Source organism: Bufo gargarizans, chromosome 2 (genome assembly GCF_014858855.1).
Source record: "Bufo gargarizans isolate SCDJY-AF-19 chromosome 2, ASM1485885v1, whole genome shotgun sequence".
NCBI classification, from domain to species: domain Eukaryota; kingdom Metazoa; phylum Chordata; class Amphibia; order Anura; family Bufonidae; genus Bufo; species Bufo gargarizans.
Window position 1 is genome coordinate 408856707 of NC_058081.1, and position 15673 is coordinate 408872379.

A 15673-nucleotide genomic window follows, 5' to 3' on the forward strand; every position below is an offset into this window, starting at 1 on the left:
AATGAATGTAGCCAGCAAAGGAAGTAATATGGATGATAACAATGCATTAGCAAGTGCCTTGTATTAACTTTCTCTACATGATAAATGCCACTTACTGAAGTGAGACTACCTCTAAGGCCTAGTTCACACGATCATATGGCTTTTATAGTTTTTTGCGGTCCGTTTTTCACGGATCCGTTGGTCCGTTTTTGACTTCCGTTGTGTTTCCGTTTCCGTTCCGTTTTTCCGTATGCCATGTACAGTTTACAGTAATTACATAGGAAAAATTGGGCTGGCCATAACATTTTCAATAGATGGTTCAGAAAAAACGGAACGGAAACGGAAGACATACGGATGCATTTCCGTATGTGTTCCGTGTTTTTTTTGCGGATCCATTGACTTGAATGGAGCCACGACCCGTGATTTACGGCCAAATATAGGACAAGCTCTATCTTTCAACGGAACGGAAAAACGGAAACGGAAGGCATACGGAACACATTCAGTTTTTTTTGCGGAACCATTGAAATGAATGGTTCCGTATACGGACCGTATACGGAACACAAAAAAAACGGCCCGTACACCCGCAAAAAAAACGTTCGTGTGAACTAGGCCTAACTCCTTAAGACCGGGCTCATTTTCACCTTCAGGACCAGGCCATTTTTTGCAAATCTGACCAGTGTCACTTTATGTGGTGATAACTTTAAAAACGCTTTGACTTATCCAGGCCATTCTGAGATTGTTTATTCATCACATATTGCACTTCATGACACTGGTAAAGGGGAGTAAAAAATAATAATTTTTATTTATAAAAAAAAATACAAAATTTTCCCAAAATTTTGAAGAATTAGCAAATTTCCAAGGTTCAATTTCTCTACTTCCATAATACATAGTAATACCTCCAAAAATAGTTATTACTTTACATTCCCCATATGTCTACTTCATGTTTGGATCATTTTGAGAATGCCATTTTATTTTTTGGGGGTGTCACAAGGCTTAGAAGTTTAGAAGCAAATCTTGAAATTTTTCAGAAATTTCTAAAAACCCACTTTTCAAGGACCAGTTCAGGTCTGAAGTTACTTTGTGAGGCTTATATAATAGAAACCACCAAAAATGACCCCATTCTAGAAACTACACCCCTCAAGGTATTCAAAACTGATTTTACAAACTTTGTGAAGAAGTCCGGGTTCGGGTCTGGGTACCACATTCAGTTTTTTATCACGCGCGTGCAAAACACATTGCACCCGCGCGATAAAAACTGAACAATGCAATCAAAACTGACTGAAATTGCATGCATACACGTGCGGCGCATCCGGAGCAAATCCGGGACACCCGTGTGAAGGAGGCCTAAGGCTAATTTCAGACAAACATGTCCTGAAATTGCTCTGTGTGTGAGCGCCATCTCCCGTTATGGACACTGCTAATTTCACAGGAGTGCACGGCATTATAATGATTTGTAATGCTGGGTGTCTCTGCGTGACCTCTGTTGCTGTATTGTGGCCCGCATAAAGCAGGTCCGCAATACACGGGGCATGGGCCGTGTACATTCCACATCACGGATGCGGACCCATTAACTTGAACGGGTCCGCAAATCCGGAGATGTGGTGCAGAACGGAAGCACGGAACAGAAACCCACGGAAGCACTATGAAGTGCTTCCGTGGCTCCGCACCGCCAAAAGATAGGACTTGCTCTATCTTTTTGCGGAACGGACGGATCGCGGACCCATTCAAGTGAATGGGTTTGCGATCCGCATGCGGCTTCCACAGTCGGTGCCCATGCATTGTGGGCCACAGCACACGGTCGTGTGAACATGCCCTAACGCTGGGTTCACACCTGAACGTTTTACAGCGCGTTCAAACGCGCTGTAAAACTCTCAACACATGAAAACCAATGCTTCCCTATGGCCCTGGTTCACACTTGAGCGTTTTACAGCGCGTTTGAACGCGCTGTAAAACACCCTACGCTCAAAAATGTTCTTGAGCTTCTTTGGGGCGTTTTGTCGCACGTTCTCGTACATAGACTTTCAGGAATGCGCGACAATGGGCGTTCGCTTGTCTCTGTATGCGCGATTGTAAAGGCCAGTACAATCGCGCATACAGAGCGCTCCATCGCGAACGCTCAGGTGTGAACCCAGGGTTATACTGAGTGCATTATGTCAGTATAAGGCCCCATTAACATGACCATATTTATGGTCTGCATCCAATCAGTATGTTTTACAGATTGGATGAGGACCCATTAATTTCGCTGGCGCAGCAAAAAATGCAGACAGCAAAACAGATAGTGGATCTGCATTTGCGGACTGCTAAATAAATACGGTTGTGTGACTGAACCCCAATTCTGTATAGAACAAGAATAGAACATGTTCAATTTTTTTTTGGGAACGGAATTGCAGACCCGGAAGTGCGGGTTCGCAATTCCGTGTCCGGGCAGCACATCGTGCTGCCCCATAGGAATAATTGGGTCCACAATTCCGTTCCGCAAATTGCGGAACGAAATTGCAGACGTGTGAATGGACCCTAAACATCCCGATTCCACCTTTTATTTTCAAAAGGAGCTGTGAAATCTGGTTGCTATGGGCAACTAAGCCAGTTCTACCTTACACCAGTTTGATAAATCTCCCCCAATGTCTGGAGGGTTGATCATGCTGATTGAAACGCTACCTACAGGGAGATATATCAAAACCGGTGCAAAGGAAAACTGGCTTAGTTGCCCATAGCAACCAGATTCTAGCTTTCATTTTTCATAGATCCTTCAAAAAATCAAAGAATCAATCTGATTTGTTGCTATGGGCATCTAAGCCAGGTTGCCTTTACACCGGTTTTGATAAATCTCCCCCATTATGTTTCTATGTCGCCCCGCCGTCTAGAAATCACTCTTTTTAGAATTCTACAAAATTAGAGAACTGAGGAGTTGGCTCCTCACCATTTTTTAGGAGTATTTTTAGTCGAGGAGCAATATGAAAGTTGTAGTACTTATGGGCCCTTGCAGACAAGCGTTGGACGAGCTGCGAAACCTCCCACCACTGCCAGGGGTCACATAGCATTATATTAATTTATGATGCTATGTAACCCTTACAGTTCTGGAATGTATTGGATAACACTGGCAGCATCATGCCTATTTTACATAAACCAGCAAGGTGCACACATATAGCTGTCCTGCCAGACATAAACCAGCTAGGTGCACACATATAGCGGTCCTGCCAGACATAAACCAGCTAGGTGCACACATATAGCTGTCCTGCCAGACATAAACCAGCTAGGTGCACACATATAGCTGTCCTGCCAGACATAAACCAGCAAGGTGCACACATATAGCTGTCCTGCCAGACATAAACCAGCAAGGTGCACACATATAGCTGTCCTGCCAGACATAAACCAGCTAGGTGCACACATATAGCTGTCCTGCCAGACATAAACCAGCTAGGTGCACACATATAGCTGTCCTGCCAGACATAAACCAGCTAGGTGCACACATATAGCTGCCCTGACATAAACCAGCTAGGTGCACACATATAGCTGTCCTGCCAGACATAAACCAGCTAGGTGCACACATATAGCGGTCCTGCCAGACATAAACCAGCTAGGTGCACACATATAGCTGTCCTGCCAGACATAAACCAGCTAGGTGCACACATATAGCTGCCCTGCCAGACATAAACCAGCTAGGTGCACACATATAGCTGCCCTGCCAGACATAAACCAGCTAGGTGCACACATATAGCTGTCCTGCCAGACATAAACCAGCTAGGTGCACACATATAGCTGTCCTGCCAGACATAAACCAGCTAGGTGCACACATATAGCTGTCCTGCCAGACATAAACGAGCTAGGTGCACACATATAGCTGCCCTGACATAAACCAGCTAGGTGCACACATATAGCTGCCCTGCCAGACATAAACCAGCTAGGTGCACACATATAGCTGCCCTGCCAGACATAAACCAGCTAGGTGCACACATATAGCTGCCCTGCCAGACATAAACCAGCTAGGTGCACACATATAGCTGTCCTGCCAGACATAAACCAGCTAGGTGCACACATATAGCTGTCCTGCCAGACATAAACCAGCTAGGTGCACACATATAGCTGTCCTGCCAGACATAAACCAGCAATGTGCACACATATAGCTGTCCTGCCAGACATAAACCAGCTAGGTGCGCACATATAGCTGTCCTGCCAGACATAAACTAGCAATGTGCACACATATGGCTGTCCGCAGCGTCATCTCCTGAATTCCCCGAGGTCAGTACATATACGGCTGCACCCAGACTGTCATTAACCACTATTACTTACACCCCAGGGATGCAGAAAGCCGGGCCCCAGAACCAGGATATGATATACACTTGCTATACTTTCAGCTCTCACCACATGCTGCACAGCACCGACCACGTCCATCTTCCGGGAAGTTGGGGGGTACAGCGGATCTCAGCACATGCTGCGCATCTCTCTGCTCCCCACCCTGGCATTACACAGCAGTCTCTGGCACAAGAACCGAGGCCCGAGCTCAGTTCTTACCCGCACAACCTCCGTCCAGCCAGGTTGGAATCGGATCTTGAAGTCGGGATACCTCCCCTCCATAGCGCTGACACAGCAGTCGCCTCCTGCCAACCCGGTGCTGTTACTCACTGCTCCAGAGAAGCGGCCGGTGCCCCTGCTCCGTAGAGACCTTCTGACGTGCGCGCGTCATGTGACTTCCACGGTCACGTGGTACGGGCTGGCAGGTTGTGTGCTTTGCGGTCGTGGCGTTTACTTTGTGGGGAGCGGTTATGTGTTGACAATGTGTTGTGTGAACGAGAACATATTTTCTATAGTATAGTCTGCTCTACAGTAACTGTATTCTGTGCAGAAGGGGAGACTCGTATAGCTCCAAGGCGAATGCTCAGCAATGGGCCTCATGCACGCAATATGCGGGCACCGGCCGTGTGCTCCCCATTGACTACCGAGTGCTTCCGTGGTGTTTCTCTCCATGCTTCAGCACAGCAAAATAGCTAGAACATGTCAAGTTGGATGGGTCTTGGTCCGTCCTGGCCGCCGCAGGGAACGGCTGTGTGCATGAGGCCATGGACTGAAACGATTTAGGGCCCCAAGTACAAAAAATAAATAAAAAATAGTCCCGTTCTGGTGAATGGAGCACATCCCACTCACCCGAGCAGGTGCAATGCAGTGAGATAATTGCACTTGCTGGGACAGGATCCTCGGCCAGTGTGCTCCTCTGCTCACTCCAGCAGGCAGTGTCACAGTATGGATGGAGAGGCCAGCTGAGGAATTCGGCCCAGGCCCTAATGCATGACAGACATCATTATGGCCCGGGCCTTGTCTAGGTACACACAGTAGTCGTTATTACAGCAGAGTGGACACTTTTCTAACCCCAAAAAGAAGGACATCATGCCCGGGACAGTGGGTGATGGTACAACACACAGGAAGTAAACCACAGGCTACCTGCACACCTTGTGACACATGTACGGGTTTTCCGCTCAGATTCCAGTGTGGAAAAACCGCAGCATAGTCCAGCACCATCAAAGTGCATGCGATTAAACACATATTGTGTACGCTTTGCAGATGTTTTCCGTGCAGGGATTGACCTGCATTGTGGACTTAGAAATCCGCAGCATGTCAGTTATGTTTGCAGCTTTAGCTCACCTTTTTCTAATGAAGGCTGAGATCTGCTGCAAATCCGCAATTTCCCCACATGTTAGGCACAAACACATTAGAAAATCTAGCCCACTGTGTCTTACTGCTAGTGTTTACTTCGTGGCTTTCTTATTGAGAAGGTGATGTGAAAATGCCTTACAAATCACCAAGAGCTACACCATGTTGTCATTTTTTATTTTTTTTTGGAGGGGGGGGGGGAGGGAATTGAAAAAACTTCACCTAATTAAAAATAGCCCACATTTTAGTGCCAAGATTTTATTTCCATGGGGCCATGCACACATGCGTGTTTTAATGGCTCCATGGGCCCAATCTGCAAATCTCTCTGTATGTCCTATTCTAGCTCATATTTGTGCATGAAAATAGCAATTCTAGAGGCATGTGGAAGTTATTAAGTATTTTGCACCCCAAAATATAAACTAGGCCTTGTGCGTTAAGCCTTTTGAAAATGTTCTATGGCAGTTTGTCAATATACCTGAATTTGGAGGAACAGATGTGACACATTTCACTTGACAGGAAGCAGTTATGTGACAGTTATGTGACACTGTTACTAGAATTGGGACTCTGCATGTTCAGAATCGAAAAAATCCCATCAAGTAAATGCCAATGTGATAACCACCAGTCCTATCATCATGAAAGTGTAGTCTTGTTTATATAGACATAATTTTAAATTACCATTTTATTTTATACTAATATCACTATCCAGAAATATATGTGTGTGTGTGTGTGTGTATATATATATATATATATATATATATATATATATATGGCGTTGTTTTTTGCCCCAAAGGGGGGAATGTTCCTGCGTCCTATAAGGAGAATGCTAGTGAGTAGAGATGAGCGAACTTCTGTTTTAAGTTCGGCGTCTAAAGTTCGGGGGCGGGTTAGCGGAGAATCCCGATCTGGAACCGGATATGGATTCCGACTTCCGTTGTGGTCCGTGGTAGCGGAATCAATAATCGGCCATTATTGATTCCGCTACCACGGACCACAACGGAAGTCGGAATCCATATCCGGTTCCAGATCGGGATTCTCCGCTAACCCGCCCCCGAACTTTAGACGCCGAACTTAAAACAGAAGTTCGCTCATCTCTACTAGTGAGCACTTCCATTATGGAAGCGCTCATTAGGACCGGGACGCAGTGAAGGCTCTGTACTCACCTCCTCCTGGTCCTCCGCTCGGCTGTGCTGTGCAGTGGCTCTGTGACCTCACGCTGTGCGTGCCAGTTCACAGCACAGCCAACAGCAGGAGGATGAAGAGCGTGGGTGGTGAGGAGCAGCGGCGGCCAGGAGCAGGAAGGGTAAGTGGTTTCTTTATATGTTCTGAGGCTGCTGCGGTCTGAACTGAGAGGCATGGGGACTGATATGAGAGGTAATAGGGGCTGATATGAGAGGAAGTGGGGACTGATATGAGAGGCATGGGGCTCTTTTCTGAGATCTGATTGGGGGTCATTCACATTGGGGTCTGATCTTAGGTCTTATTGGGGTCTTATTAACATTGGTGGTCTGATTGGGGCTGTGAGCTGAGGTCTGATTAACATTTGAAGTTTGATTGTTGGTCTGACCTGAGGTCTAATGAAAAATATTTTCCTCCTGTAAAACCTAGGTGCGTCTTATGGGCTGGTGTGTCTTATAGGGCGAAAAATACGGTATATATATATATTACATGTTACAAGTTGTGTACTGCAGATATTATGACACAATTAAGTCTGTGAACATTTGTGAGAGATAGGCTTTATCTCTCTCTCTATATATACATATATACAGTATAGATGGCAGCAAACCAGATGTATGAGCCATGTGTGCATTCTTTTGTTTTAAAGGGAGTCTGTCACCACCATATGGCCATATACAGGGCTTACATGGCTCTGTAGCACACCTATTTGTCTTTAGACTTGCACCAGCAGGAAAAACGAAAATTAATTCATATGCAAATGAGCCCTCGCATGAGACAGGGGAGGAGTAAAGTGAGAAGAAGGCAGAGCAGCCTGGGCACCTACATACTGAACGCCGCCCCTGGGCACTTGCGAGGACTCATTTGCATATGAATTAAACTTCGTTTTTCTTGCTGGTGCAAGGTGTAGGTGTGCTACAGAGCCATGTAAGCACTGTATATGGCCATATGGAGGTGACAGACTCCCTTTAAGGTCAATAGGGGAGGCGGAAGGGGGGATTAGGTTGCAGTTTTCAAAATGACCAATGTACTTAGAGTTGAAGTTGCTGAAACCACTCCTATCAGGTTAAGGAGCCAATAGTCTCTTCTTAAGGAGCACCCCTTTTTGTGATGTCATGTCTGCTATTTAAGTTAATGTAACTTGAATAAAGCCCTCTTGTTCTTGCTCAGGGGGTTGAAGAAGTGCTTTTTCATGAAACCAACTGTGTGTCTGGTCTCATTATGAAACTAGTATGGCGCACACATACTTATACTTCTAATTCATTTGGCACCACACAAAAAAATATGAGAATCGCATGAATTGTGATAACACCTTAGATATCAGCTGTAAGGCCAGGTTACTCAGTACTGGAGTATACGGTAATTATGTATTCGCTCATTGAGGCTATACCATCGTTTTGCTACAGTATTAATTGAAAAAAAAAATTGGCAAAATCCAAAAATGACCACAACACTTTAATACACATTTAGGCCTCTTTCACACGACCGTTTTTTTTTTTCCGTTTACTGGCCGTTTTTTTGCGTTCCGTATAGGGAACCATTCATTTCAATGGTTCCGCCAAAAAAACAGAATGTTTTGTATGCATTCCGTTTTCATTTTTCAGTTTTTCCGTTCCGTTGAAAGATAAAACATGTCCTATTATTGCCTGCAAATCACGTTCCGTGGCTCCATTCAAGTCAAGGGGTCCGCAAAAAAAATGGAACACATACGGAAATGCATCCGTTCAGTTTTTTTGCAGAACCATCTATTGAAAATGTTATTTCCAGCCCAATTTTTTCGATGTAATTACTGTATACTGTATATGCCATATGGAAAAACGGAAACGGAACAACGGATCCAGAAAAAACAGCCCGCAAAACACTGAAAAAGCCATACGGTCGTGTGAAAGAGGCCTTAAGGTGTATGCTAAAAAGAAATGTGTATCACTTGTGTTCAGTGATTTTCCCCCACACACAAGTAGCTCTGTATAATAGATCTCTGCTAGCAAGAGAAATCTAGAAAGGAAGCATACTTTACCTCTTGATGGATGCTGAGGATCTGAGTGCATAGATCACAGAACATCATCATCTCGGGAGCAGTTACACCTTCTCTAAGGAAACGGAGTTGGTTATTGTGGACAGCACACAGACAGCTGCCTTATATACCGGAGGCAGGTTAAATTCTATTATGCCCGCCTGGCGGTTGGTGCAGGCAATATTGAGGAAATTGTACAATTGTATTTCCATTAGCTGAAAGAATGACCTGTCTGTGGATAAAGTAGCTTGTCTTATTATACGAGATGGGCATCAGTGAGGCAGAAGCATTAAGGTTTCCCCGGAGGAATATTCGGTAAACAAATAGATAATCTCATCAAACATTTGTTCTGAGCTGAGCGGTTGTGACAATGCACAAGAAGAAGCAGGAGCAGAAGCATTTGGATGTGACACGGAAAGGATATCTGCTACAGGCAGCGCTCTCAGAGGTGAAGGTGACAGGCGCTCTCCCCCCTCATTCCCACTCCGGAAACAGAAGGACAGAATATGGTCCTGCACAGTATGTCAAAGAATGTTGTTTTGTCACTTCAGTATTGTTTTTAATGTGTAGGTATTATATAGCAGTATATTAGCTGATTTTTTGAAGTTGTCCCTCAGCAACGCGCTAAATGAGTGATGCTTAGGACAAGCAATCTTCAGCATGTAACGTACTCGCTGAAGGCGGCTCACTGTCACACGCAGGGGCTAACTCCTGAGCCTTTACACTCTGCAATGCAAAGGACACAATTCTCTGGTCAAATTTAGAAAAAAATCCAAGGCAGAACATGTGGATTTCGCTGCAAATTTACCTCAGCAAAAAGTACAATCACCAAAATGCAGACCCCAGAACAGATCTCATTCCGGGTTGACAACTGAACCAAACATTATGGACAGATCAAAATGTTGTACATACCCCTAATCTTTTTTATTATCCAATTCCTGACACATCCATTTTCCATTTTTTATTTCATTTTTTTTTTTTTTACTCTCTGTCTTCCAGGAGCCATAACTTTTTTTTTTTCTGTTCATGTAGTCATATCAGAGCTTATTGTTATTGGGGCAAGTTACTTTCTAATGGCACCATTTAATGTTGCATATGATGTATTGTGGTGCGGCAGAAAAAAACAAAAAGATTTAAATGGGGAGGGATCGAAAATTCCACCATTGTTCTATGGGTTTAGTTTTTACAGTGCGTTAAAAATGACATGTGAACTTCATTCTGCAGGTCAGTATGATCCAAGCAATAGCACATTTTTATAGTTGTGTTTCTTTTAAAGGGGTTCTCTGCTTTTCTGCTAATGATGACTGTAAGGAATATGGATTAATATTTACTGTCAGCCATGTCCTCACACCCCCCATTTGCTGACAGACAGCAGAGGTAGGGAAATCCACAGGATTTCCCTGCTTCAAAGCCCCCAGCCCTGATTGTAATTTGATGCACCTCTTGGCATGATTCAGTGTACATGCAAAATAAGTTTCCACCCCCCCAGCCATCTGAGTGTCAGTAGGCCAGGAAGACCCATATCTCCCCATAGAAACCACATACCGGTACCAGGCTATGAACCCTAAAGGGTTTTGTGGGTCATTGGCTGTCAGCTCAGAAGAGGGGGAGTTGACCCCTCCCTGATGGGCCGGCTACAGGTTAAAAGTCTGGTGCCAGCAAGTAGGCACGTCTTTCTCTGAAGAGGGGTCACATCCTACACATGTGTTTAGAGGGACCCAGGAAATAGCAGGAGATCACAGCCCTTCATGTGGACTCCAGCTCAGGACATCACAAGGAACTTTCATCATACTCGGTAACTGACTTTTACACTGCTTAACCCCGTTGTAACCATTTAACCTGTAATCTGTAACCTCAGACCACTGTATATATTGTCTGTGTATATTGTGTTATATCTAGTGTGCTCTTATAGCGATTAAATCTATAATTTAATCTTGTGCTATCTTGTATCTCGATCACGAATCCCCACGTCCGTGTTTTGGCCTAGTTATAAGCTACCGCGGGTTGGTTTCTGACCCTATATAATCCCGTTAGCGGACCGGGCTTATATCAAACGAGAAACTGGTGGCAGTTACCCGGGCTGAGTGTGGGCTGTTTTCACTGCGGCAGTGAAAAGGCTCTCTCAGCTTGTTGCCTCTCTGTGCCCGCGTGGACAGGAGGTGTGTGTGTAAACTATACCAGCCTGACCTTACGTGCTCCTCTGGAGGGCGTAACTTCACGTTTTTGGTAAACCCTGTGATCATACCAGGTCTCGTGAGCTCGACGTGGTTGACGTCAGCGGGCACGAGGGGTGGTATTCATCACAATGACCTATCCTCACGATTGATGTACCTACTTGACACCAGTGTAATATCTTTTCCTTTTCTCTTTTTTTTGTAGTTTTTGGGCCCTATTTGTAAATTAAAGTGTTATTTGGGACCCTTTCCTAATCGGATATTCATTAAAGGTTAAGTTTTACTTTTTCTGTGACACTTGAAATGTAGCTCTGGGGGGATCCTAAGGCTACATGCACAAGGCCGTTGTTTTGATCCGCATCTGAGCCGCAGTTTTTGCTATATAACATGTCCTATTCTTATCAGCGCTTTGCGGACAAGAATAGGCAGTTATATTAAAGGCTGTCCGTGCCGTTCCACAAATTGCGAAACACACACGGATGCCATCCGTGTTTTGTGGATCCGCAATTTGCGGACCGCAAAACGCACAATGTTGGTGTGCATATAGCCTAACTCTCTTGATCATCTTAAGATGTTTCTACCCCTCGATTGGAGTCTACCTGTAATAAATTAATTAGAATTGACATGTAGTGATGGACAAACATCGACTGGGACGTTTCGCGAACGCGCGTTCACAATCAAATGTTCACGAACTGCGCGTTCCCAACGGGCCCCATTCACTTGAATGACAGGAGAACCTGAAAAACCTTCAGGTCATATTTGCAGCCACAAAATAGTCACTAGAAGTGCACAAATAGTCCCACAACATGGACAGTGACATACCAGAGGGGGATCAATGGCAAAAATTCCCACAAAAATATGTATTTTAATCAGGGGAAATTTTTATGCGTCTTAAAGAGAAATTCTCAAAAATGTGCCATGCTAGAGCCTAGAAAAATCTTATTTTGGGCCACGGCAACCAAAAATTAGGCATTCACCTGACAGAAAAGAACTTGTGATTATGTGGCTGGAGGTACATTAGGCGGTCACTGGATAATTTTTTTTACTGTAGGCCACTGGAGTAGAGGTTATAAATCACTAACAAAAGGTGCACCACAATAATATGCGACTGGCCATACTGGCTAGACCCTCATGCCGATGTTAAAAGCTGAGACTTTAGCCAATATATTCCAGTCAGGAACATATCGGAGCCCTGCACAGTGTGGAGTGGGTCCTACGACTAAACTACCTATCGTGTGTGATCACAGTCCTACATACCTCCATAGTAAGATCACTAATACAATGGAAGGGAGGAGGAGGCTGAGGCTGTGAGGTGCACCAGAATGTTACCAATGACAAGCATTAGCACATTCAATACATGTAAAGAAAAAAATCACTGAGTAAAGGGGCCTAAATGGGAGGAAATGCTCAACCCCAAACACTGTAGAGCATGGGTGGCCAACCCGTGGCTCTTGAGCCGCATGCGGCTCTTTCTTCAAGTGAGGCTCTAGCTGTGGAGCCGGGAAGCAGTCAGGCAGGCCCGCTCACTCTCCACCCCATGCTCAGATCTCTTTTCCTGATCGGGCACTGTTGCTACTTTTCAGCTCTAGTTCACTCTCCACTACATCATAATGCACACAGTGCGAGAACGTGGTACATGGAGACACGCACTATGACCTGACATTGTGCTCATCAGGTCACAGTGGAGAGCGTGTCAAACCTGCAGAGTAGCAGGTGCCTGAGCAGGAGCCCAGTGCCTGATCAGGAGAGGGAAGAGATTTTTTTAAATTATAGAACTAAGCATGGGGTCTGATCCAAGCATGGGAGCAAGTCTGAGCATGAGGGGGTCATATCTTAGCATGGGGGGGTTGATATCTGAGCATGGGGGGTCTTGTTTGAGCATGGGTTGGTCAGGTCTGAGCATGGAGGCTCAGATCTGAGAAGGCGGGATGTCTGAGCACGATCGGGTCTGACACTGGGAGTCTGATCCAAGCATTGGGGGTCTTATTTTGGGGGTCTGATGAGGATTGGTGATCTGGTTTAGAGTCAGGTGAAAAATATATTTTATCTTTTTTTCTCTGCTTATGAAAAATAAGAAAAAACTATTTTAATCAGACCTCAGATCAGATGATTTTTTTTTTTTTTTCTCTTATTTTTCTTTGTTAAAACCTAGGTGCATCATTTAGGGCAAAAAATACAGTGACTTGTGTGTAAATGTATAGCTTGTGGCTCCTGGTAGTCATAGGTGTTTTTTGGGGGGCTCTTTGTGTCTGTAAGATTGGCCACCCCCTGCTGTAGGGTGTCTATAATCGGGGGAGCAATTCCTCCGCAAGCGATTTGTTGCGGCAATCCCCAGCAAAAATGCATACAATGGAGGATGCCGGCAGCGGACCACATGCACCACAAAAACATCCTACACGAGATAAAATAATGTATGGATGAAAATATAAGAATACATAAATCACTGAAAAAGGTGCACCACAATAATATGCGACTGGCCATACTGGCTAGACCCTCACACTGATGTTAAAAGCTGAGACTTTAGCCAAATATATATCAGTCAGGAACATATCGGAGCCCTGTGCACCCCGTCAAGGTGTCTCAGTGTGGGGTGGGTCCTACAGCTAAACTACCTATCGTGTGTGAACACAGTCTGATAGGTGCTAAGGACCGACTCACAGCTAAATTCCTACATACCATAGTAAAGATCACTAATACATTGGGAGGGAGGAGGAGGCTGCAAGCCCCACCTATAACAGGCCATGTGACACAGGCTACCAGGTGCACCAGAATGTTACCAATGACAGGCATAGCACATTCATCACATGTAAAGAAAAATCACTGAGTAAAGTGGCCTAAATGGGAGGAAATGTTCAACCCAAACACTGTAGCGTGTTTATAATCTGACTGGAATATATTGGCTAAAGTCTCAGCTTTTAACATCAGCGTGAGGGTCTAGCCAGTATGGCCAGTCGCATATTATTGTGGTGCACCTTTTTCAGTGATTTATGTATTCTTATATTTTCATCCACACGTTATTTAATCTTGTGTGGGATCTTGGAGCAGGTATATTGCATCTCTCATACAGTATTTTGTGGAAACAGGTACATAGAACCCCTTAATCAATATTTTATGGAAGCAGGTATATCGCACCCCTCAATCAGTATTTTGTGGAAGCAGGTATATAAAACTCGTAATCAATATTTGGTGTAAGCAGGTATATCGCACCACTCAATCTTTATTTTGTGGAAGCAGGTATATTAAACCCCTTAATCAGTATTTTATGGAAGCAAGTATATCGCACCACTCAATCTTTATTTTGTGGAAACGGGTATATTAAACCCCTTAATCAGTTTTTTGTGAAGGCAGGTATATCGCACCCCACAATCCGTATTTTGTGGAAGCCGGTATATCAAACCCCTTAATCAGTATTTTGTGGAAGCAGGTGTATCGCAGGCCTCAATCAATATTTGGTGGAATCATGTATATTGCACCCCTTAATATAGATTTTGTGGAAGCAGGTATATCGCACCCCTCAATCAGTATTTTGTGGAAACAGGTATATAGAACCCCTAAATCAATATTTGGTGGAAGCAGGTATATGGCACCCCTCAATCAGTATTATGTAGAAGCAGGTATATAAAAAACCCTTGATCAGTATTTTATGGAAGCAGGTATATCTCAGCTGTCAATCTGCATTTTGTGGAAGCAGGGATATATAACCTCTTAATTAATATTTGGTGGAAGCTGGTATATCGCACCCCTCAATCAGTATTTTGTGGAAGCAGGTATATCAAACTCCTTAGTCAGTATTTTGTGGAAGCAGTCATATTGCACCCCTCAATCAGTTTTTTGGGGGCAACAGGTATATCACACCCGTTGCAAATAGATGTTCTAATAGCACTTATCCCTCTATATAGCTGCGGTATCGCAGCAGAACCGCACACAACTGCTGCACAATACAAATGCACTATATACTTTCTATGTTAGAAAGTATATTATAGGTATATCACACCCCTCAATCAGGTTTTTTTAAGGGCAACAGGTATTTCACACTGGTTGCAAGTAGTTATTCTAATAGCATTTGGCCCTCTATAGAGCTGCGGTATCGAAGCATAACTGCACACAACTGCTGCACAATACAAATGCACTATAATATACTTTATATGTATATCACACCTATCGAAAGCACACCTATACCAGTCCTTAAAAGGACTTTTGTGGCCTTATTAGCTAGCATTTGGTGTCCCTAACAGTCTGTCCCTGCTTCACAAAGCAACCTCTCCCTACATTGGCAAAACACAGAATGTAAAATGGCAGCCAGATTGGGTTCTGTTATAGGATGGGGGTGTGTGCATGTGCTGAAAAGTCTCAATTGGCTGTTCTGTCCCACCTGATGTGTGTGTCATAGGTCAAAGTTCGGTACAATGCAAAACAATATGGCGCCGGCGGACATCGCCATATGTTTGCATGTTCGTCAAATTGTGAACGTGCTAAGTTTGCAGCGAAACCACCGCTGGGCCAACCACAAGACCATCTCTATTGACATTATTCTAATTCTCCTCGATCTCTCTGCTGCATTTGACACTGTAGACCACCATCTCCTCCTCAGCATGCTCCAATCTGTCGCCCTAGGACACTGTTCTATCTTAGTTTCCTTCCTATCTCTCTGACTGCCCTTTCAGTGTATCATTCTCTGGCTCTGCTT

The 15673-nt window shown here is 44.4% G+C and overlaps 1 protein-coding gene across 3 annotated transcripts in view; it reads right to left on the reverse strand.

Annotated features, from left to right (window-relative positions):
• The window catches only part of MAT2B (methionine adenosyltransferase 2B), an 86443-nt gene that overhangs the window by 30070 nt on the left and 40700 nt on the right, over nt 1-15673 (reverse strand). The window contains exon 1 of one of the 3 annotated variants that reach the window (XM_044280853.1): nt 4492-4651. The exons of 1 other annotated variant lie outside the window; for it this stretch is intronic. In XM_044280853.1, coding sequence (XP_044136788.1) covers nt 4492-4554 — 63 coding nt within the window. In that variant the 5' untranslated portion in view covers nt 4555-4651. One more of the 3 variants, XM_044280854.1, reaches the window with a different exon arrangement.